The following is a 23,224-nucleotide window of genomic DNA, read 5'->3' as shown; positions in this document are numbered from 1 at the left end:
TCTGTCCCCCCCCCGCTCGAGGGCAGCGCGCTGACCCCTGAATGACAGCTCCCGGCCAAAGGAAAAGAAGCAGTGATGGTGGGGGAAAGAGTGAGATTGGGGGTAGGGGGAGCCTGTTCTTTGCTGTGCCTTGTTCCCAATCAGTAACCCCTGGGATCCGGGGCTTGTCCAGCCGTGAGGGGGTCATAGGCAGAGCGTCATTTGGAATGAAAGAGGCGCTGGGGCTATGAATTGCCAGCCCCAGAGGTGCCGGAGCTCAGCCCTGGAAGCCTCGATACAAATTAAGCCCTGGTTTGAGGTGGCTGCCCCAGTACCACTGCCCAGGTCTGATCCAGCCCCTCCGCCTGCCCCCCATTGGCTCCTGAATTACACCAGCCCGGTGGAGTGAGAGGAGGATCCGGCCCTGGGCAGGATCATGCCAAGCCCAGCTGCAGCCTGGGACAAAGCACAGAGCTGCCTGCAGCCCCACCTCAGGCGGGTCAAGGTCCAACCTCCTCCACCCGCCTGCGAGCTGCTTAAAAGGGCAATGCCAGCCTTTCCCTGGCACAGCCTGGGGCTGGCAGCTCAGTGCTTGCTAATGGGCCCAGCCGTGTGCCTGGGCTCTGCCAGCTTGTCCTGGGGGCCAGCGACCCCCCAGCAACTTCCCAGCACTGGTGTTGGTGCCCTCCCCTCATCCTCATCTACTGTGATCTCATTTATCCCCCTCCCCCCACGCCTGGCTATCCCTCCATCCCCTACACACCCATCACCTAGCTAGCTAGCTATCCATCCCCCCAAACTCCCCTCTGTCTATCCCTCCATCCCCTACACACCCAGCATTTATCTATCCCCCCACGCCTGTCTATCCCTCCACTCCTACCCACCCATCACCTAGCTAGCTAGCTATCCATCCCCCCAAACTCCCCTCTGTCTATCCCTCCAGCCCTACACACCCAGCATCTGTCTAAACTAACCTATCTAGCCCCCCACGCTCCCCATCTAACTACCCATCCCCATACACCCCCCAGCTATCTAGCTATCCATCCAATCTAGCTAGCTAGCCCCATACATCCCCCAGCTATCTAGCTACACTCCCCACACACACACACTCACTGCTATTGTGTAACGATCATCCCCCAGCTCTCTTCACCCCCACTAGAGCCAATGCGCTTTGTAAATGGAGACTCAAAGCCCCAGCACCCCTGGGGGAGCCGGACGGGGCTGGGGCCAGATTTTAGCAGGAGTGCGAATCAGATCTTGGTGAGATCTCCTGAGCCCTTCAGCGCATCCCCTTCCTTCGCTAGTGAGACGAAACTCCCCCGGGGCTGCCCCCCCCACCCGCTGGTGCCACTTCATAGACTCCACTGACAGCCGGAATGTACCGGGGCGAGGTCAGCCCGAGTGAGCAGTTTGCACAAGCTACAAAGGACCCAGGGTTTGCTGCAGTAACGCTACACTGATGGGACCAGCAATTTCAGCAGGGTGGGTCTGTGCGTGTGACACCAGAGGTGGGTGTGTGCCTGCGCACAAGACCCTGTGTGTGTGTGTGAGAGAGAGACCCTGTGTGTGCGAGATCATGTGACTCCATGTGTGACCCTGAGGCCTTGGCTACACTCAGGACTTCCCAGCGCTGCCGCGGCTCTCCGAGGGGAATAGCGTGCAGCGCTGCGAGCGAGCGTGCAGCGCTGCAGGCTCTGATTACACTCGCGCTTTACAGCGCTGCACTCGCTGCGCTCGGGGGGGGCGTTTTCACACACCTGAGCGCAGCAAGTTGCAGCACTGTACAGCGCCAGTGTAGCCAAGGCCTGAGTGTGTGAGAGAGAGAGAGAGACCCTGTGTGTGTGTGAGATCATGTGACTCCACGTGTGACCCTGTGTGTGAGCGATCACGTGACTCCACGTGTGACCCTGTGTGTGTGTGAGAGAGAGAGACCCTGAGTGTGTGAGATCATGTGACTCCACGTGTGACCCTGTGTGTGTGAGCGATCACGTGACCCAGTGTGTGATTGGGCGGGTGCCTGCCATGGAGTAGTGCATGCCGGCAGGGTGGGTGGTGCTGCTGCCCGATGGGCTGGCCATGCCGGGAAGGATGCGGGGCCCGGGTTAAGCGTGGGAGGAGGGACAGCATGAGGCTCCCGCAGGTCACTGGGCCAGGCTTGAGCTGGCCGAGTGCTGTAGCTGTCACACACACAGGACACCACAACCTGGCCTGTTTGCTTGTTCCCTCCCCGATCTGCCGCCCCAGCCCGAGGGGCCGGGGAGAAATACGGGGGCTGAGCAGCACCAGGGGACAATGCGTAACGAAGGGGCACCCCGCACCAACGCACCTCCCTTTGCCAGAGGGGCGCTGGAGAGCAACACCTATGGCCCTCTCCCCCAGCCCCTGCCCCCGTCTTTGCAGGGCTCCCCCGCCCCCCTGCCCAGGCATAGTCCTGGGGCTGCAGCCCTGTGTCTCTGGGCCCGGGGCCCTTGCAGGGAAATCCAGTCCATTGACTGCCAACAGCCAGGCCCGAAGCCTCCACCCGCCACACACGCTGGCAGCTAAAGCCCCGGCCTCGTCCGGGTGCACTGGGTGCCAAGGAGCCCTTTGCCCTTTTAAGGCCCCGGGGTGGGCGTTGGCTGGGGCTGTCCAGGATGCCGGAGATCCTGGTCTGAAGCAAAAGGCTTCAGTGTTAGGTGCAACCAGTCTGGCTGGGTAACAACCTGCTCCCTGGAACAAGGTGAAGGTAGGTTGTGCCGCATAATCGCCCCAGGCCCAGCCCTGGGGGCCCCGCACCGGGGCATGGAGCCCCCCGGCCACTCCCAGCCGGCGCCTGGCGCTCAGGTACCAGGGGATTATAGAAACGCAGCTCTCAGCGGGAACAAGGACTGACTTCCCCAGGCACCTCCTGGGAGACCCTCAGCTTCGCAGCCAGGGCTTTGTGAACCAGCAGAAAGTGTTTCCCGTGTGTATGTGTACACGCGTGTGGCTCTGCACGCATGTTCACTGTGTGTGTGTGTACATGTGCCATGGGAGTTTGCATGTACGCTGTGTGTCCGGCTGTGTGGCGAGCGTGTGACCCACAGGTGCTCAGAGGGGTGCTCGGGGGGAGCAGCGCCGGGCCCTGCACTGCCCATGACGGGCCCCGCTCACAGACCACAGGTGAGGCTCGTGCAAGGGGACGCCCAGCCAGGCCTGCGGGTGCGCGGGGTGCCTGGTGCTCTCGGGGCGGGGGGAGGGGGGCAGTGACACTGCCTGACCTGCTCTCTGTCTGTCTGTCTGTCTGTCCGTCCCAGATGGGGGAGTCCGGCAGCCCCGCACTCCAGGCTGTTCTCTTCGAGCCGTTCCCCAGCAGCACCGTACCGAGCCCAGATCCCCCGTTCGCCCTCTCAGAGCAGGCTCCCGCCCTGGAGAAGGGCTTTGAGGAGTGGGCAGTCAGCGGGGGCAGCGTGAGTCGGAGGCCGAATGCAGAGGGGGGAGGGGAAGGGCAAGCCGGGGGCTCAGACACTAGCCCAGGTGGCCTGCTCTGTAGCACGGGGGCAGGAGCAACAGCCCAGGTCGTGGGGTCCGCGCTTCCCAGGGCCCTGCCCCAGGTCCTTAGCCCCATGCGGCCCTGCCTGCCTCCCTGGGGGGGGGGGGGGGATAAGGCTGGCCTTGCCCCTCCCTGCCTGGGGGATCCCTCTCTGCCAGCCTTCTAAGGCAGCCACCTCTGGGGAGGGAGCCAGCAGCTGTCCCACCACATGCAGCCAGGGGCCGGAGAAGGGTCCCATTGGGCTTTGGCCCAGGCAAGGGAGGTCAGGCCCCACTCGCGGCAGACGGGCCCTGGCATTGCCGAAAGCGCCAGCAGGCAGGGCCTGGGCGCCCCAGCCCCATTCCGAGGCCCGGGGCCTAGCACTGCCCACAACCCCAAGGTGCCCCCTCCAGCTCCTGGGTGTCTCCCAGCCACGTACCAGCCCAGCCTGGGCTGCCTCCCGTGCCGGGCAGGCCAGGGCTGCCGGCCCCAGCCAACGTCCCCGGTGCCTGTTGCAGGGGCTGAACGACAGTGAGCCCGAGGACTTCCTCAACGTGCTCATCAACCCCAACGAGGTGTACAGCCCGGGCAGCGACAGCGGCATCTCGGACGAGCCCAGCTCGGCCAGCCCCCAGCCCGGCGAGGGGGCCCCCGCCGCCTTCTGTGACCAGAGCGCCCCCCTCCACAGCGACGTGGTCTCCATCCAGCTGGGTGAGCGCGGCGGGGGGCAGCCGGCCCTCTGCTGTCCAGGGCGGCTGGCTCTGGGGCACGGATCACACACAGCCAGCACTGGGCTCCCTGCCCCTCCCGGGCTGGTGTTTAGTGGGGGTGGAGTGCAGCCTTAGGCCGAGGGGAGTCAGTCGTCCCCCCGAATGCTCCACGCTGCCCCACTGCTGCCCCTTGTCCTGCCGATGGGGCGGCCGGCGGAGATGAGCGCTCCCAGCCTGCAAGGGGGCAGCTTGTGCCATGTAACCAGCCACGTTGCATGCTGGGAGCTCCCATCCATGCCCCTCTGTCCATCCATTCCACTGCCCCCCATCTCTCTGTCTGTCTGTCTGTCTGCTGCACTTTGTACCCCGGAGCCCCGACGTCACCCCGGGCCTTTGCCCCTCACCCCAGGAACAAGAATCAGCATTTGAGCCCCCGCCAGCCCCGAGCCCCAGCAGCTCCTCCCCGCTCCCAGTTGGGAACCAGAGAGGGGGGCGGGGGCTGAGGGCAGCATCTCAGGCCCCCACGCCCGGGGACGCTCGCTCAGGTGGAGGTGGGCCGTGGGGATGGGCCAGAGGAGCAGAATCCCCACTCAGTCCCGGCCTTAGCGCTCCCCGCACTCCTGCCCCGCCTTTCCCAGGCTGGGCACACGGGAGGGGTCTCTGCCCCAGGGAAGCAGCCATTTCTGCCTCATCCCTGACCCCCGTGCTGTGTCTCTGGCCCCAGGTGACTGGTCGTCCCCCCTGCTGATCCCTGACGCCTGCATCGTGAATGAGCTGCCGTCTGCACCCCCGTCCGCCCTGGCCAGGCCTGGCACGGTGCCCATGGTGAGCACTGGGGACAGGCAGGCAGCTGTGGCCCTGGTGAGTCGGCTCAGGATCCCCCTCCTCATGCTGGACTGTCCAAGCCAGCTTTCCAGCAGGGGGGAAGGGCCGGGCAGGGCTCGGCTCCCCCCTGCCCCCAGCAGCAAGGAAAACACTTGGTTTTCCCCTGGTCCCAGCCCACAGCCCCCCCCCCGCCCCCTGCCCCCCACCTGTAGCTGAGCAGCTGCCCACAGTGCCCGAGGCGCCGCCCCTATTCCCCAAACCCTCTCTGGGATCAGAGAGAGTCGTGCCCCTCCCCGGCCCTGAGGGATGTGGGGGGCTGGGGGAAGAGGAGGGAGGACCCCGCCCCGGGCTCTGCAGAAAGTGATTCTCTCCAGCAGCTGCAGTTCCCGGATCTGTTCCTGACGGACGAGGAGAAGCGGCTGCTCTCGCAAGAGGGGGTGTCCCTGCCCAGTAACCTGCCCCTCACCAAGGTACAGGAGCCAGCGAGCGTGAGTGTGCGGGTGTAGCCAGTACCGTCCTGAGCGTGCCTCCGAGCGTGCAAGGAGCGTGCAAGCCTGCACGAGGGCACGTGAGCGTACCGATGTGCGCAGGCCCAAGAGGAGAGGGTGACTGCTGGTGCGCGTTTGCAGGGCAGAGCCTGTCCACAGGGGAGCCCGTCCTGCCTCGGGCATGCGGCCAGCAGGTTTTATGACTCACCAGCTCCACCAAACCGGTGCAGCCGGCCCCAGGGCAGGGAGTGGCCAGTCCAGCTCCACCCACCTGGCCCTACCCGCCCCTGCAGGGCCTGAGGGCTGGGAGCCCTCCACATGCCCAGGGCAGGCAGGGCTGCAGCCACAGAGACCTGGCTGTTAACCCCCAGGGCAGGGGGAGCCCTGGGGAGGCTCAGACCAGAGACAAGCACAGGGACTTGCCCCCCAAACCAGCTCCCTGCAGCTGGGACCCCTGAAGCCTGGGGGGACGTGAGCAGCGCTGCCGGAGGGCAGGGGGGAGACGGCCCCGCCGAGCTTTCAGGTGGCGTCTGCCCCCCAGGCCGAGGAGCGTCTCCTGAAGAAGGTGCGGAGGAAGATCCGGAACAAGCAGTCGGCCCAGGACAGCCGGCGGCGGAAGAAGGAATACATCGACGGGCTGGAGAACCGGTGAGAGCGGCCCCCCCGCGCACAGACCCCCCCCCCCGCGCACAGACCCCCCCCCCCGCGCACAGACCCCCCCCCGCGTACAGACCCCCCCCACGCACAGACCCCCCCCCCCCGCGCACAGACCCCCCCCGCGAGGGCACTGCCGGCCCTGCTCAGAGCCAGACACCGGAGTGTCCCCCACTGCCGAGCTGACCCTTCTCCGGCAGAGCCTGTGCCACGGGCGCCAGGTGTCTGGGCGTGCGGGGGCAGGGAGGGCTCTGGGAGGGCAGCCGGCAGGGACCCGAACCCCCCTTGCTCCCTTCTCCTGGCAGGGTGGCAGCATGTTCAGCCCAGAACCAGCAGCTGCAGAAGAAGGTGCAGGAGCTGGAGAAACACAATTTGTGAGTGCAATGCATCCACCAGCCCCCACGCCCCCATCCGGGGCTGGGAGAGAACCCAGGAGTCCTGGCTCCCAGCCCCCCGCCTCCCCCTCTAACCGCTAGACCACACTCCCCTCCCAGAGCCAGGAGAGAACCCAGGAGTCCTGGCTCCCAGCCCCCCCCCCCCCGCTCTAACCGCTAGACCCCACTCCCCTCCCAGAGCCAGGAGAGAACCCAGGAGTCCTGGCTCCCAGCCCCCCCCCCTCCCCCGCTCTAACTGCTAGACCCCACTCCCCTGCCAGAGCCGGGGAGAGAACCCAGGAGTCCTGGCTCCCAGCCCCCCTGCTCTAACCGCTAGACCCCACTCCCCTGCCAGAGCCAGGAGAGAACCCAGGAGTCCTGGCTCCCAGCCCCCCCCCCTCCCGCTCTAACTGCTAGACCCCACTCCCCTCCCAAAGAGAGGAGAGAACCCAGGAGTCCTGCTCCCAGCCCCCCCGCTCTAACCGCTAGACCCCACTCCCCTGCCAGAGCCGGGGAGAGAATCCAGGAGTCCTGGCTCCCAGCCCCCCTGCTCTAACCGCTAGACCACACTCCCCTCCCAAAGAGAGGAGAGAACCCAGGAGTCCTACTCCCAGCCCCCCCGCTCTAACCGCTAGACCCCACTCCCCTGCCAGAGCCGGGGAGAGAACCCAGGAGTCCTGGCTCCCAGCCCCCCCCCTTTCCCAGCCCCTGAGGATCAGGGTGCATTAGCAGAGCTGTGGGGAAGCCATTGGAAGGTGTGGGGGTGTTGGAGGGTGGCTGGTGATGCAGGGGGTCCCTGACACGGTGGTGGCACAAAGGCCAGTGGGTGAGCACCCGCCTGGCTTCGCTGCTGGGTTCTGTGCCCCTCCCTCCTCAGGAGCCCCCCTCGGACGCTGTCTCCTCCCCACAGGTCTCTGCTGGGCCAGCTGCGAAAGCTGCAAGCGCTGATCAAACCCACGTCCAGCAAGGCAGCGCAGACCAGCACCTGCGTCCTGGTATGGGCCGAGCTCCCGCGCCCGCGGCCCCACGACGGCCTGCTCCGGGGCGGGCACAGAGCGCTCGGCCCCACGCACGGCACAGAGCACATGGCCCCACGCACGGCACAGAGTGCACGGCCCCATGCATGGCAGAGCACGTGGCGCCTCGCACGTCACAGGGTGCACGGCACAGAGCATGTGGCCCCACGCACGGCACAGAGTGCACGGCCCTGCGCACGGCCCCGCGCACGGCACAGAGCGCATGGCCCCACGCATGGCACAGAGCACGTGGCGCCTCGCACGTCACAGAGTGCACGGCACAGAGCGCACGGCACAGAGCACGGCCCCACGCACGGCACAGAGCGCATGGCCCCACGCACGGCGACACCCAGACAGCACTGCGCACAATCCACGTCTACGCACAGCCCTGCACAGCCAGACAGTCCCGCTCCTGTGCACACCCGCAGAGCCAGGGCCGTGCCCGTGCTCAGAGCCCCACACAGCCCGGGCCCCGCTGTGCACCCACTGACCCCCCCCCCCCCCCGAGCAACCCCCACCCCCCCGCTCCTGCACAGGGGCTGGGCTTTGACCGTCTCCCTCCTCCTGCAGATCCTGATCTTCTCCCTGGGACTCATCATCTTCCCCAGCTACAGCCCCCTGCGCAGGGGGGCGCGGGGCAGCCAGGACGGCTACCAGCCCACCGGAGGTAACAGCCGGGACGCTGGGGGGTGGGGCTGAGCTGGGGGGCGGGGCTGAGCTGGGGGGCGGGCGGAGCTTCCCCATAGACCCAGAGAGGGGTCAGAACCGAACACCCTGCCCCAGAGCTGACCCTCTCCAATGAGCTCCCCGGAGCTCTTCCCCTCCAGGGCGGATTCCTGGCGCTGCCTGGCCTGGCTCTGCCCAAAGGGATCTGTCCAGAGACCCGGCCACAGACAGCATCTGTCTCACCCCCGTACCCCACCCCACTGGCACAGGGCCCCCCGGCACAAGGGGGCCCCCTGCCCCCCCAGCCCCCAGCACAGGGCCCCCTGCCCCACCAGCCCCCAGCACAGGGCACCCCCCATGCCCCCACCCCACTGGCACAGGGCCCCCCGGCACAAGGGGGCCCCCTGCACCCCCACCCTGCTGACACAGGGCCCCCTGCCCCACCAGCCCCCAGCACAGGGCACCCCCCATGCCCCCACCCCCGGCACAGGGCACGCCCTGGCAGCCAGCCCCTAATGCTGCCCTTCCCCCCACACCCCAGTGATCTCCAGGAACATCCTGAACCAGGGGGAGTTCTCAGAACTGGCCGAAGCCCCCGGCCCCCAGGAGCCGCCGGCCCCAGAGCCTGAACCACCCGTGGGGGAGCAGCTGGGGCCCGAGGCCGCGGCGGAGGATGGAGTGGAAGGGGCAGATGGGAGCCAGAAGAAGGGCACAAACACGTCCGCTCAGACCCAGCTGGAGCAGCCGGCGGCTCCCATGGGGCTGCCCCAGGGGAACGGACCCGGAGCCAGCAGGGACGCAGCTAAGTCAGCCCATGCCGAGGAGATGTGAGGGGCAGCAGGGACCAGACTGGCCGGAGAGCTGCTTTCCCAGGGCTGGCTGGGGGACGGGGGGCCTGGGGCACCACCGAGTCTGGACGAGCAGCAGCTTTCGAAGGAATTTCATCACAATGCACCATATTTTCACTCGAAACCAGCGATTGGAATGCTCCGGGGAATACACATTCCCTTCCTGTAGTGCCTTCGTCGACGATGAAAACGCGTTCGACGGCGTAGAGATCAGTGCAGGGCTGAAAGCTCTCGCAGAGCAGGGCATCGACACAAACTATATCAAACTACACAGGAAGCAAATGCTGACGGCACTACGGATAGAACTTTGTTTGATACCCCCCTTCGCACCCCAGGTAAGAAAGGTGTGAAACAAGGAGAGACGGTTTCCCCGAAACTCTTCACAGCCTGCCTCGAAATGTTAATGCGGCGGATGAATTGGGAGGGTGGAATCAACATCAACGGAGAGCAGTGAAACCATCTCAGATTCGGGGACGATATTGTGTTGATCGCTGAAAATACTACCAGACTAGAGAAAATGCTACAAGAACTCAACACAAAAAGCAGCGAAGTTGGACTGAAAATTCACCACTCCAAAATGAAATGTACGCGGTTTGGTACCTGGCAAAAAGCCCGAATAACAATCAATGGAGAACCAATCGAAGAAGTTGAGCAGTACGTCTATTTGGGCCAAGAAATTAGCATCAGGAAGGTGAGCTCTCGCGAAGAAGAAAGCAGATTGGTGCGCATTCAATTCTATCAAGGAGGCTTTTGACTGGAAGGAAATAAGTAGCCGCAGTCAAGCTCCGCCCACAACCCCCAAACTCCACCCACAATTCCACATTGCCCAGCTGTTTCTACTAAAATGCTCAGCCAGGCAATTGTCCACCATTAGGTTCCAGAGTCAGCACCGTACCCCAGGCTGCTGGCGCCTCTCTCTGTGCTCTCTGCTGACCCGGAGGGGGGGGGAGTTTCGTGGGAACCAAAAGGGATAGAAATGTTCCATTTTAGACTAAAGCTTTAATGCTGCCGGCTGCACCAGGCACAGGAAAAGGCCGGTCTGGGCGGAGCCTGCGCCCGGCGCGTGGCAGGGAGCTGGGTCGTATCGCAGGGCGTGCTAGTGGCACAGCTGTTTTCTGTTATGAGCCCCCACCTACCCCGTGCCAGTGGTGGGTGGTGTCTCTAGTTAATAAACTATCCTGTTTAGTTTTCACCCGGCAACGGACTGGTCTGGGACGGGCGGCTCCGGGCGCAGAGAATGAGAACACATTGCTGTGAGGATCTCAAAGCACCTAACAGGCTCTGCAGAAACATGGGGTTTGCTTCACCTAGCACTGAAATGCAGCTACCTCTGGGGTGGGCCTCAGCAGCTGTGCGACAGCAATGTACACAACAGATTGGGCCCAGAAGTGAAGAAAAGGATCAGATCCATCCGGAACGACAAGGGGAAACCTGAGCTGGAGCCAGGGCTAAGACACCATAACCTGCCAGGGGTGAATGTCATATCTAATCGCAGCCCCCCCTCGCACAGAGCACACCCCTCCCCCACACCCTGCAGCACAGGACCCCAGGGCATGGGGGTCAGCACGGCTGCCAGGGGAGCCCCCCAGCCCCAGTGCTGCTGGGCCGGGCTCTGTGTCCTGCTGCCTCTGGAGGGAAGAGGGCACGGGAGCTGCCTGAGCCGACGCCGGCCCCACCTGGGACTGACACGGGGGGCTCCGGCCCTCGCAGGGCTCTGCTGATGGGCTGAGCAGGGCGAGGGCCCAGCCCTGGGATTTTGGCTCTACACAGAGATGGCAAAGAGCCAGTAGTGCCAGCGTTAGCGCTGCCTCCCGCCGCCCTCCTCCTCCGGTGCCCAGGGAGCCGGCTGCCTCCCGAGCGCCCCGGCCCCACAGCAGCCCCGGGCCTGCCTGCACTGGGTGTTCAGGGGGGCTCCTGGGCATGGAGCAGCTGGGGTCAGGGGCTCTGGGCGCCCATCAGGCCGGCTCCTGTCCGGTGCCACTCAGCCCCTGGCTAGAGACTTCAGGCTGTCGGGGGCTCATTGTCCCTGCCCTGGGCCCTGCTGCAGGTGCTCGTGCCCCCCAGTGGGGCATTGGGATCTGGGGTGGTTGGCACCCCCCTGCCCCCCGTTGGGGCCGACACACGGGGAGGGGCCAGGCCGCAGCGCCAGGCTCATTCCCACACAGCTGAGCGGTTAGAAGCTGCAGCCCGGGCCCCCCTGTCCTCCTCTCCGACAGCCACCCCCCCCCGCTCGCCTGCCCTGAGCCCCCGGGCATTTGCGTCACTCAGGGAAGGAGATTTCCGGCCACGTGGGCGAGATGCTGCTGCTCAGGGAGCCCCCAAACCTCAGCTCTGCACTAATGAGGCAGCTCAGGGGCCCAAGGGGCTGCTCAGCCGGGGCTGGCGGGGGCTGCTGTGGGGCTGGGGGTGAAGGGGTGGCACTGGATCTTCCCGGGCACCATCGTGATGGGTCTGCTCCAGCCGAGCCCCCGAGTTCTAGCCCCATGGGAGGGTTCTAGCCCCCTGCTAGATCAGCCCCCACTCTGATGGTGCCCCTCAATCTCGTCCCGCAGCCCCCTGCTAGCCCAGCCCTGGAGCCCCTTCCTGGCTGCGCAAGGCAGATTAATATTAATGGCTTTTAGCTGAGGCTTCCCCACGGACTCATCCCTCAGCGCGGGGCGGCAGCAGGGCTGTCTCCAGAAAACCGGGGGGGGGGGGGGAGAGCCGGGACTCCTGGTTCTATTCCAGCCTTTGCCACTTGCTCAGCACATGGCCTTAGGCAAGTTGCTGCCCTTTTCGTGCCTCAGTTTCCCCAGGAACAACACGAGTCGCCAGCCCCCTTGGGTGTCTGTGATGCTCCGTTAGTGACCGGACGGACCCGGGGACGGGCCATGACCTCTGCCGTGGCTGCAGCCAGACTCCTGGGCCAGCCTCACTGACCCCTGACATCAGGGCCCAGGGGGCCAGGAGAGACCAAGAGGCTGATAGGATGGAGCTGATCCCCATCTCCACTCGTGCCCCCCGGCTCTCCCCCCCCCGGGGGCCATCAAGCCCCTTTTCTCCTCAAACCCAACTGCTCATCCACAGCTGTGAGCCCCCAACCCCCCCTTCCAACCTCCACTGGTGCCGCTCCCCCATCAGCCACCCCGGGGCGCTGCCGGTCACCCCCTGCCCAGGCACCCGACGCACCACAGGAAGCTGCCCCCCAGGATGTGGTTAATCCCAGTGCAGACTGGCGGGATTACGGGGGGGCGGATTAGCTGGGCTTGTCCATCCCTTACATAACTTGCCACATGGCGCACGAAGCTGGGGGGGGGGGGGGCGGCTCAGGGCTCTGCTGATTTGGATGCATGGAGGGGGCTGGCGCTGGGCCAGTGTGGGGTGGGGGGTCCCTCGGGCCGGCACCTCGTACTCGGGGGAGTGACTCATTCTAGCAGCTTGTGGGCAGGATGGCGCCTGTTAGCGTCCGGGGAGCATTCGCGCAGCGATGCCAGGCTGGTGGGGCAGGGCTGGGGCCGGGTTTCTTCCCCTCCCCCCAGATCCTCCCGTTGTGCCAGGCGCTGCCCAGTGACCTCCCAACCCCCCATGATACCTCAGATCCACCTGCTGCATGTGGGGGGACCTCGCAGGCCCCTGCCTCCCCACAGCACTGGCTCTGCCCAGCGTCCCCAGGCCCTGCACTGGGCACAAATCCAGGGTGAGCTCACGGGGATGGGCGAGTGCCAGGTGGGAGCCAGGCGCTGTCCCACGGGGGGCAGCGTCCCCTGGGGGGCTGGCACCGAGGGGCCGAGCGGCTCTGCGACAGCAGCTGCAACCAGAACCCCCCGTCCATACAAGGGCCCATCTGCTCCTGGTCCAGCCGGGCACACTGCTCCATGGAGTCGAGGATAGCCCCATCCAGCAGCCCCCGAGGGGCACGACTGATCTCAAGGCCGTTGGGACAGGCCCTGCCCCGAAGCGCTCACAGCCAGGGCAGGCAGAGGGGCAGGGACTGGGCCGTCACCCAGCAGGCAGCGGGTAGAGCCCGGGTGCCCTGGCCCCCAGCGGGCGGGAACCTGCTGAGCTCCTGGCTCAGGGCAGAGCCTCCTCCAGTGGCTTAGAGGGGAAAGCCTGAAGCTCGGGAGCGCCCGGCAGGAGCCCAGCGCAGTCAGCGTCTCTGCCCGGGGCCTGGCACGGGCTGGCGGCTGGGAACGCCAAGGCGCCCAGATGCCAGCAGCCCTGCTCACGGCCCAGGAGGGCAGCAGCTGCCAGACGCACGAGGGTTAGCGCGTAACCTTGGCGATGGGGTGCATTCGGGGACCCCCCAGTCTGCAGCAGGAACTTGTAACCTGGTTCCATTGGACAGCTGCAAATGGGGCCCGGACCCTGTGCCCACAGCCCAATTCTGACACGGGCCAGGGGAAAGCTGCCCAGCACCCACCTGGCAAAGTCAAGCAGAGCTGGGGCGGGATTTTATCTGTCCTGGGGCCGAACCGAGCAGGGACGGGTCCATTGTCCCTACGCTGGCTCCAACCCCGCAGCAAACAGGGGAAAGCGCTGCTCCCGGGAGAGACCCGGCAGCCAGACGCCTCCTCTCGGCTCACGTGCCGAACAATCGCCAAGCTCCTCGGGATTTGGCCCAAGCTCAAGTTGTCAGCAGTATGGAGAGGTGGACACGGCCGAGCGCGGGAGCCGGCGCCTCGGGGACGGACAGACAGATGCTGTGATTAGCTAGATGGACGCACATGGGCCCAGCCAGAGCGCTCTGCCGAGAGACAGATGAGCGCTGAGGGGATAGATACCCAGACACCGAGATTAGCTGGATGGACGGGCGTGGGGGGGACAGACACACACCGACAGAGAGATTTCGCTGCCCGTTGCCGGGGGGAGCCCTCGGGAGCTGGCGGACGAGGGATTTGTTACATTTAATTCCCCTCTTCTTCGCCAAACACATTTTAACCCTCTCATAAATATTGACGCCCCCTCGGGCGTCTGGCTCCAGCCCCCCCATGACTCCTCCATTCATCCTACTCCCCGCAGCCTGCCCTGGCAGCAGCCCCCCGCCCCCTCAATGGGGGAGGAGGTCTCTGTGCCAGCCCCTGGCGTGCTGCCCCCAGCCTATCAAACCTCAGCCCCCTCCCTGTGCGTGGGCTGGGCGCGCGGCTTGCCAGGCCAGTCTCTCCCTGCGCTCGGAGAGGCACATTGGCAGCAGGCACCAGTCCTGCCCCAGCACCGAGGACAGCTCCCCGCCATGCAGCGATCCACCATGGTCCTGCTCTGCCTGGCTCTCCTGGCCCACCAGGAGGCAGATGTGGATGCCCGGCTACCCCAGGACTTTCCCCTGAAACACTCGTACCAGCCGCATGAGAAACAACTGGTGAGTTCCTATTTCCAGCCTGGCGCGGGCGCGCTCTGCCGTGCCACCCCCAGCACCTCCCACGGGCCAGGGTATTCACCCCAGCCTGGCTGCCTGTGTCTTTGCATGCACACGCGCCTCCTGGTGACCCCCGGGGTCCCTCACGGCCCCGAAGGCTGAGGTAGTCTGGAGAAGGGCAGGGCAGCCCCGATGCAAACCCCGGAGGAAAAGACTCTTAGAGGCCAGGTGGAGACCCAATGGGGGCAGCGTTGCCCCATCACTGCGGGGTTCTTGCTCTTTTCTCTGAAGCGGCTGGTGCTGGCCAGCGTCACAGCCCAGTCCCTGTGCTCCCATGTGAAAAGCTGGGTGGGACGGTCTGCTGCAAAGGGGAGCATGGGGGGAGAGGGGCTGGGCAGGCAGTTTTCAGCCCCCCAACTGGCTGTGTCAGTTTCAGGAGAGGGTGAAGCCGGGAGCCCTGGATCAGGTGGGGGGGGGGCAGGGTAACTCCCTGTCACACCCACTCCTTTAACAGAGCAGCAATTTCCAGCAGACCAGCTCCTCCAGCCTGCCCCGGGGGCAGCACTTTGCACTCACCCTCCTCCTTCTCCTTGTCTCACACCACACCCAGCTGGAGCAGCTGCAGGACGTGCTGGAGAAACTGCAGAGCAAGAGGATTTCCACCTGGGAGAAGAAATATAACCAAGTCCCCCAGGTACCGTCCGGGGCTGACCGGCCCCTTCTGGTTCCGTGGCTAAAGGATCCATGTGGGGAACTGAGGCCCCAGCAGTTCTGAGCTTCCATTTCTCCGCCCGCCCAGCGGAGTTTGTGTGTGTCCCTCTTCCAGGGGCAGGCCCGGGGCAGCTCCCTGGCTGGTGGGACCCTGCCGTGCTCCCTGGGGATCCGTCGGTGACCAGCCACGCTCCAGGGCGAGGGTTTGCTTTAGCAGTCTAGGTGCAGGGTGGGGGGCCTGACCCGGGCCCCGCAGAGCCAGACAGGCGCATTTTGGAGCCATTAGAGCAGTGGGCCTCAACCTTTTTCGTCTGGCGGGCGACGGACGACAGGCCACCGCGGACCATGGCCGGTGGACGAGCATCCACCGAAATGCCGCCGAGAAGCGGCAACGTCAATAGGCTTCGAAAATCAGCAGCATTTCGGTGGTGACGCCTCTGGATGACGCTGCTTCTTGGCGGCATTTTGGCGGATGCTCGTCCGCCGGGCAGTACGGGGGCGCACATAGATGCCCCGGTGGGTGCCATGGCGCCCGCGGGCACCGCGTTGGGGACCACTGCATTAGAGTGATGGGGAAAGGGCAATTAACCAGAGGTGCCAACGCTGGGATTGGGCCCAGCCCCCACTTGGGCAGCCAGTGCCCACCCAGCGAGCTGCAGGCCGGAATACAGCCCCTGCCCCGCAGGGGGATCGTACTGACCCCCGAGACCCTGCTGCCGAGGGGTTTCGGGGGCCCGGCTGTAAGCACAGGGTCAAAAGGCCCCTGCCGGGGGGACCCCTACAGCTCTGCCTCCCTTGTCCCCGCAGTGCTCCATCGGCCAGGTCTGCGCCGTGAAGAAGGGTGCCCGCATCGGCAGGCTGTGCGACTGCCCCCGTGGAGCCACCTGCAACACCTTCCTCCTCAAGTGCCTGTAGCCACTGCCTGCGAGGGACCCCCAGTCCAGATCATCTTCTCATGCCGCTTTGTGTTGTGCTGCACGTGCCTCCGCTTCCCCCGGGCAGGGTGCCAGGCAATGGCCACGCTGCTCAGCAGAGCCGAGGAAGGGGGTGGTGATAGACGGTGGCAGGGCCAGCATCTGCTCCAAGAGGCTGCCGCAGGGCTGGGGTCTCCTGCTGTCTCCAGGGCAGCCCCAGGTGCTGGGCACACCCCCACCCCGGCAGCAGCATGGCCCTTTAGACTACGGCGGGGGGGCCACAGCCTCCCCTGGCACCAGTCGGCCCTGCTGAGCCCCCACAACTCCCAGCCTTTAAGTCCCCCTAGCACTTGAGAGAGGGACACTTTGGAACATGGGGCCCTGCCAACAGGCTCCTAAATCTAGCGGCGAGCAGCCTGAGCTGCCCTCCCCCGCTGGCTCTACGCCCAGGGCCCCAACCCTGCCAAGACCTAGGGCCATGTTTACCCCTGTCCTGCTGCTCCAAGGGTCACGACTTGCCCTGGTCCCTACAGCACTTTGCAGGGCTCAAGCTCCACGAGAGATTCAGGTGCCTGAGCCCAGCCTCCCGATCCTCCGAACACCCAGTTCCCAGAGGCGCTGCTCAGCCGAGACGGTGAAACCAGCCCCCTAGCTCCCCCAGCCCCCTCGCTGCCCGGCCCCCCCACCGCTTGCCCCCTTAGCCAGACGCTTTGACCTTACAGCCAAACCAAACCACTGCTTTGAAAGGATTTTTAATGACATTCTTGGTTCCATTCGGTTTTGTAAAAGCCTTTTAAAAAAATAAACCCCAACCGTTCGAGCTGAGCCAAGCGTGGCCACCTGCAGCCTCTGTCTAGCGGGCAGGTGACACCCCCCAGCGAGCTGAGACTGGAGGGAGAGCAGAGGGGAGGATTCGAGCCAGCCTGTTCTTGGGAACCGCCAGGCCTGGGTGAGGGTCTGCCCCAGAGACCCCCTGGCAGCACTGGGTCCCAGGTCACCAGCTCTGGAGCCTGGCACCAAGGGTCAGTCACCTCAGCCCCACGGAGCAACTGAGCCCAGGGCTCGGCCCCGGGCAGCACTAAGGGGACCGGAACAGGAGGGCTGCAGGTACCCGGGCGGGGGAGGGAGCCGTGAGCTGTAACTCTCCCCTTATGGGAGCAGCAGGAGCTCTGCGGGGCTGGTCGGGCGCCTTCCTGGGCCTGTCCCACAGGGAGCGACGCTAGCTGCACCGGGGGGATGGTTGCGGGGCGCTCTGCTGGGGGGAGGTTGGAGGGTGCTGTACAGCAGTGCACGGGGCTGCTCTCCAGCGAGATGGGGGAGCAGCTGGGCGTGTGGGAGGACATGCGCCCCCCCCCCCCCCCCCGGAGCAATGACACAGAACCTCCCTCAGCACAAGGGCAGCCCCAGGAGACAAGCCTGAATCCCAGCTCCCACTTAGCTCCAGCGGCGCCCACGCTCCCCTCTCTGCCGATGTCCGGGGCGCCCGAGGGAGGGCTTGGCCCACTGCCCCTTCCATGCACCGGCCGGTAACACCCGGAGACAGGCCAGCTCATGGGGGGAGGGATGTTTAAATGGCGCTCCAGATCCCAGCCCAGCCCACTCCGGCTGGGGCAGGGACAAGCAGGCTGTTGGGAAGTTCCTAAACATCCATGTCAGTCTCTTCTGTCCCCCTGCAGGGCTGCCCCGACCCTGCTGTGAGCCTGGGCAGCCCAGAGAACATGGGAGCTTTCATCCCCCTCGCCGTTCCCGAGGTGCAGCCAGGAGCAGGCGACACTCAGCGCTTTAATCAATGTTATCCTAGGGAGTTTAGGAGGAGCTGGTCCCAGCCAGCGCTGGAGGGAACCCACCTGCAGGGGGCATGGCTCCCTGGTCTTTGAAGGGGGTAATTAGTGACAGCTGTGACATGGGCTCCCTGGCATGCTCAGATCATTGCCCGCAGGATGGGACAGGAACACGGACCACTGAGCTCAGACTGATGCCCATTACCAGCACCAGAGACATCTCCTCCATCCCCTCCCATGCACCCAGCCTGCCCCTGCACAGGTTCAGGGCGCAGTGTGACAAGACACGTGGTTCCCAGGAGACTGGTCTGGCAGAGCGGGAGGTCAGCGCTGGGACTTACCCCAGGAGCTGGACACTGATCAAAGCCCTAAGCCCAGGGGACACCACCAGGCCCCCAGGGCAAATCTTTGCCCTGCCTGTTGCTCCAGACCCTCAGCTGCGAGAGACACTGGCTTGGCCAGGACTTGCTGCCCTAGAACCGGGGTGACGGGGACATGAGGGAAGCGGCTAACCTCGGCATTCCTAGGTAGAAGGGCACATTGGTGCCCAGAGGCCTGGCTGAGCTCCTTCTACACCTGCAGGAGGCGCTGTGCTGGCAGGGGTAATAGCATCAGCCCAACACGGTGCCCGGGGAGGGGCAGCACCACTCCAGGACAGTGGCCAGCCCAGCAGTTTCCTACCACAGGGATCCCGGCAACCCCACAGCCAGCCGGGGGGAGCAGCTCCCCCATCCCCTGCAGGCGGCTGCATCACGGGCAGGCAGTGCCGGTCACCCAGCTAGAGGAAACCGTGCCCACATCTCCCCTGATCCTAGCACTCGTTAAAGCAGAGCCATGGGGCTGGTCTGATAAGCTCACTGCAAACAGGCTGGACAAGCTTCGAGCCCCTCGTGCCCCCGAGACCAGCCCCAGCATCAGCACGGAGCAGCAGGGAAGCGTGTGCCAGGACCTGGCCTGCTGCTCTGGGGTCATGGGACGGATGCACCCAGGGCAGGGAGAGGGCTGGCCGGACTCCCTGAGCAGACAAGCCAGCTGCCCGGGACTACATGTCACCCTGAGGGAACGGAGGAGCCGCTGCCAATGGCGTCCCTCCTTTGCTCGAGGGCTGCGCTGTCCCTTGCTGCCCCTCAGCCAGGCAGGGTCACGCTCTGCTCCGGCAGGAACTGGACAGCAAGTCCCCCCCAGCCTGCGGCCTGTATTAACCAACAGCCTCCCTCACTGCACCGGGCTGGACAGCCAGCACAGCAGGGCACTGGCTGCCCAGAGGCGGCTCCTGCATCCAGGCTCAGGGTTTACTGTCTCCGAACCTGCGGAAGGAGGGGGGCTGCATTAATTCTGAGGGATGCAAGGTGGCAGCCCCCACTGGGCACACGCCCCATATCCCACCAGGAGCTGCCAGTCACAAAGGGACTCCTCGTGCGCACTGACGGCAGGAGAGAAGGGGCTAAGAAGGGATGGGACCCCGGCCCTCCTCATGGCAGGTGAGATGGACCGAGGGGAACCCCCAGCCGGCTGCTGAGTCTCCAAGGAGCAAGCCGAGTGGCGTTCGGCGTGGCTCTGAGTTGGCTGAACCACGCTCCCAAGCGGTCAGAGAGGTGCTCTCTGCCAGGACACAGCAGATCTCGGTCTCTGACGCCAGTCTCCTCCTCCTGCAGCTCCCTGGAGCGGGAAAGGGGATTAGCATCCGTGCCCCAGTTCCCCGCACAGGACAGAGGAGGTGGGCAGCACCGGGGCTGCTGGGAGGTCGACAGATACTAAATGGACTCGATCTGCTTGCGAACTTTCTCCAGGGCCTTCCTGTCCAGCACCCTCTGGCGGCACATGACCAACAGGGCAAAGACCACAGCCACACAGATCATGGCCCCCTCGAACTTCCAGAAGCTGTGTGCTTCCGTCACCACTGAGCGGCAGCTGCAGAGAGAGGAGAGAGTCGACAGGGCTGGGATCGGAGCGCCGCACAGCCAGGCAGCTCCAAACGGCTTGGCCAGCGGATTACAGGGGAGGCTGGCTGCAGTGGGCCCCATTATAGCCATGCTAGGTGCAGTCTCTCCCCCCCCCCCCGAGCTGAGGTGCTCCGGATACAGCATGAAGCAGCCACGCCCAGGAGCCCAATGTGCCTCCCCGGGCTCTGTCCCAGTGAGCCCGGGCCGCCCCACACTGCGCCTGAGCCAAACCGAACCGCAGGGTCCCGGCCTTGGCTTACCTCCTGTACTCCTCCTTCTTGGACACGGCACAGTTAATTTGCTCGATGAAGCCAGTCGTGCTGCACTCGGGCATCGTCTTCTGCAATCAAACCAAACCCACTTTCACACACTCTGCGGGGCAGGCTGTGTCATTCCCCCTGCCAGCCCTGAGGGGTCTCTGCTCCGCGGGGCACAACAGCTGGTGTCTCCCCCCCCCCACCCTGAGGGATCTTCAGGCTGACCCAGGCAGGGTGCATCCCACGCAGCACTCCCCAAGCAAGGGACCAGGGCAGGGTGTAACCACCAGCACTAGACAGCGAGCCCCCCACCCCCGGCCCTGCTACCCAGCTGCAGGGCAGTTCGTCTCCACTTACTGCTTGGAAGATCGTGCATGGGGCACAATCCTGAACAACGACAAAGTCTTCTGCTTGCCAGCACAGCGTGGCCACCAGCGGGCTCACTGAGAAGAGAGGGGAGAGGGGTTCAGAGTCTGGGCCTGCAATCGGAGCGGCCAGGCTGCGGAGAGGAGGTGCCACTTTGGATAGAAGGGCAGACGACACCCAGGCAGAAGAAAGATTTTACTGTCAGCACTCGTCAGGTTTCCACTGAGTCTAACAAGCTTGTGAGTGACACTGACTGAGCCCCAGCAGAGCACATGCCAGGGCGGGGGGCCCCCAAGAAAAGGGTCTTTGATACTTTCTGGCCAACAGCCTCCCCCCATCCCTATGATGTCACCAAGGGAGTCTGGGTCAAACCCAAACTCAGTGTGGGGAGCCAGGAGCTCCAGGCTCTGCCCCCAGTGAGTCACCCACCCCCAGGCCCTGCCCCTCACAGGAGAATTAGTGCATCTGGAGCATGTGCATTCTCATTGCAATGGGATGCTCTGCTGGGATTCTCAGTCCCACACAGAGGCCCCAGGGATAAACCCCACCGGGGAGGGGGTGTGTGTGTAGCTGAGGACTTGTATTATGGCACCGCAGCTCACCCCGGGGGGCTCAAGTGCGGGGGCTTTATCTCCAGGAAGAGCCGTGCTCCTGCCCTGACCCCGCTGCCAGTAAGAGCCCTGCAGGCCAGACGGGTGCCAGCTCTCCACAAACCAGGCCCCGCAACCATGGGCACATTAGCAGCGCCAGCTCCATCGCCTGGCACCCACCTGAGCGCTTGGCCTCACTCGACGCCGTCGCCTCTGCCAGCCTGCAAGGAAATCAGAAAGGGGCCAGTGTAGTAAACCAGGGGGGCTCTCGGGACCGAGCAAGGGGGCGGCTCCGCCCCAGGGCCCTGCCCAGCCAGGGGGCCAGGGCCGCTCACAGGCTGCCAAAGCCACGGGGGCTTCGCCCGCAGCTTCACCCGTTTGCCCGGCTAAACCCTCAGCCCCCCCCTGCACCTGCGGGGCCTCCAGCGCCAGGCCCCGGCTCCCCACGGCCAGAGGGTGGCTCCGTGGGGGGGTCAGGCGGTGGGGGGCGCAGCTGGGTGGCACAGGCCAGGGGGGTCCAGGGCAGGCGGGGCTCCCAGCGGGGGGGCAAGGCGGTAGCGGGGGGGCTCCCAGCGGGGCAGGGCAGCGGGGGGGGGGGCAGGCGGGGACCCAGCGGGGGTCCAGTGGGGGGGGGGCAGGTCGGGCTCCCAGCGGGGCCGGGCAGGGCGGCAGCGGGGGGGGAGCAGGCGGGGACCCCGCGGGGCCGGGCAGGGAGGCCAGGCGGGGGGGGCTCCGGGGGGGGCAGGGTGGCAGCGGGGGGGGACTACGGGGGGACCCAGCGGGGTTTCTGGGGGCGCAGGGAGGGTCCGAGGGGGTCTCCCGGGCCCCGCTCACCTGAGGCTCCAGACCAGGGCGCCGAGCGCGAGCAGGACGCAGCGCCCCAGCGCGCGCGGCCCCATGGCGACGGGGGGGGGGTGACCCGACCTCGCTCTCACCCGCCTCGCCCTGCTCGCGGCGCCGCCATCTTGGCCTTCGCGGGGCCTTCTGGGAACTGCCAGCGAGAGGCGGGGCCAGAGTGACGACGGCGGCGCGAGGCATGACGGGACAGGCGCAGGCTGCGGGAGGATTCCAGGGGCTCGCGGGGGCGAGGTCCATGGGGCGGGGCCTGGCTGGGGGCGTGGTCTATGGGGCAGCCCCTGGAGCTGGGGAATCCGCTCCCCCCATAGCTGGGGGTCTCAGCCCCCCATAGCTGGGTGCAGCGCCCCCCCCCCCGGGCAGGATCGGGGCCAGCCCAGCCCTCAGGACGGGCCAGCGGTTGGGGGGGGCAGCCCCCTAACCCCCGGCTCAGCCCCAGACACGGGACCCCCAGGCCTGGCGCTGCCCACGGGGTCCCCGTTCCTTCCCCGCACTAGACCCCGCTGGCCGGGGCAAGGCAGGGATGAGCTGCCCCCGCGTGCCCCATGCCCCGGGGGAGACGCTGCTCCGAGGGCCTGGGGGCAAGATGGGCAGGAGCCCCCCCAGCAGAGCACTCGCCTCAGGACCCAGGTTCCTGTCCTGCTCTGGTCCCTGCAGGCAGCTCTGGCCCAGGGCCCGTCCCACCTCCACATCAGCCCACGGAGTCTCCTTGGCCCAAGCAAGCCTGTGCTGGGGTGGGGGCGAGAGCCGCTCCTGTGGGCCTGGCCTGGGGGGGCTCCTGTCTTAGGGTGCTGGGAGCCAGAGGCCAGGGGCTGCCCCGCAGAGGGCACTGCAGGCAGCCGGCCTCGCGGCGGGGGTCACATGGCAAACACGACGCTGTGCAGCTCGAAGGCTTTTCTCTTCCCCCAGCAGAAGCTGGTTCAATCAAAGGTCTGAGCTCGCCCAGCCTGGCTCTGGGGGCTGCAGCTGCCTTGCTGGGGGTTGGACAGGCCGGCCAGGAGCACAAGACCCAGCACAGGAAACAAAAGGGACACAGGTGCCCGTTTTCATGGGCTCAGCTGTGAGAGGCCCAGGAGAAAAGCAGAACCCGGGTGGAGCAGGGGTGTGAAATTTGCCCTTTAAGGCTCTTTGTGTCGATGGTCTCAGGCACATGCAGCAGGGCAGCCCCACACCAGCCTCCGTGCTGCCCATAGTCGGTGCTGTCAAAGAAACACCCTGGAGCCGAGAGCGAAGGCACACGCTGGGGCTTTATATTGTTAATTACATCGCGCCGGGCGCCGGAGGCACGCAGGGGGCTCTGCCGGCCCCTGGCAGCGGAGACACTGGGCCCCACGTTGGGCTTGGGGGCCCCGGGTTTTCGACAGTCATTCCTATGTGTGATGGAGCAGCCAGTCCTATTGACAGTGTTTGCCTGGACCCCGGGGG

The 23,224-nt window shown here is 65.7% G+C and overlaps 2 protein-coding genes across 2 annotated transcripts; one reads left to right on the top strand and one right to left on the bottom strand.

Annotated features, from left to right (window-relative positions):
- Positions 1-3,254: 3,254 nt before the first annotated feature.
- CREB3L4 (cAMP responsive element binding protein 3 like 4) lies at positions 3,255-15,928 on the top strand. The gene is made up of 11 exons (XM_065420477.1): positions 3,255-3,407; positions 3,988-4,180; positions 4,904-5,040; positions 5,379-5,474; positions 6,034-6,140; positions 6,452-6,520; positions 7,431-7,515; positions 8,107-8,203; positions 8,744-9,008; positions 14,993-15,076; positions 15,901-15,928. Exons 1-11 carry the CDS (start codon positions 3,255-3,257, stop codon positions 15,926-15,928), a joined length of 1,314 nt encoding a protein of 437 aa, XP_065276549.1.
- A 3,614-nt stretch (positions 15,929-19,542) lies between these two features.
- JTB (jumping translocation breakpoint) lies at positions 19,543-21,843 on the bottom strand. The gene is made up of 5 exons (XM_065420605.1): positions 21,779-21,843; positions 21,125-21,165; positions 20,346-20,431; positions 19,992-20,071; positions 19,543-19,699 (listed from the first exon to the last, which is right to left on the bottom strand). The coding sequence occupies exons 1-5, from the start codon at positions 21,841-21,843 to the stop codon at positions 19,543-19,545; spliced, it is 429 nt and encodes a 142-aa protein (XP_065276677.1).
- Positions 21,844-23,224: the final 1,381 nt, after the last annotated feature.

Source organism: Emys orbicularis, chromosome 20 (assembly GCF_028017835.1).
Source record: "Emys orbicularis isolate rEmyOrb1 chromosome 20, rEmyOrb1.hap1, whole genome shotgun sequence".
In the NCBI taxonomy this organism is placed as follows: domain Eukaryota; kingdom Metazoa; phylum Chordata; order Testudines; family Emydidae; genus Emys; species Emys orbicularis.
This window is presented reverse-complemented; position numbering and strand designations above follow the sequence as displayed.

What these genes read in the sequence shown, in the direction of transcription:
- CREB3L4 (XM_065420477.1), top strand. Translation starts at nt 3,255, where the DNA reads ATGGGGGAGTCCGGCAGCCCCGCACTCCAGGCTGTTCTCTTCGAGCCG. An exon ending in GAGCTGGAGAAACACAATTT is followed by an intron (nt 6,521 to 7,430) that starts GTGAGTGCAATG and finishes TCCTCCCCACAG; the next exon opens with GTCTCTGCTGGGCCAGCTGC. An exon ending in AATATAACCAAGTCCCCCAG is followed by an intron (nt 15,077 to 15,900) that starts GTACCGTCCGGG and finishes TTGTCCCCGCAG; the next exon opens with TGCTCCATCGGCCAGGTCTG.
- JTB (XM_065420605.1), bottom strand. Translation starts at nt 21,843, where the DNA reads ATGGGGCCGCGCGCGCTGGGGCGCTGCGTCCTGCTCGCGCTCGGCGCC. An exon ending in GCCCTGGTCTGGAGCCTCAG is followed by an intron (nt 21,166 to 21,778) that starts GTGAGCGGGGCC and finishes ATTTCCTTGCAG; the next exon opens with GCTGGCAGAGGCGACGGCGT. An exon ending in GAGTGAGGCCAAGCGCTCAG is followed by an intron (nt 20,432 to 21,124) that starts GTGGGTGCCAGG and finishes CTCTCTTCTCAG; the next exon opens with TGAGCCCGCTGGTGGCCACG.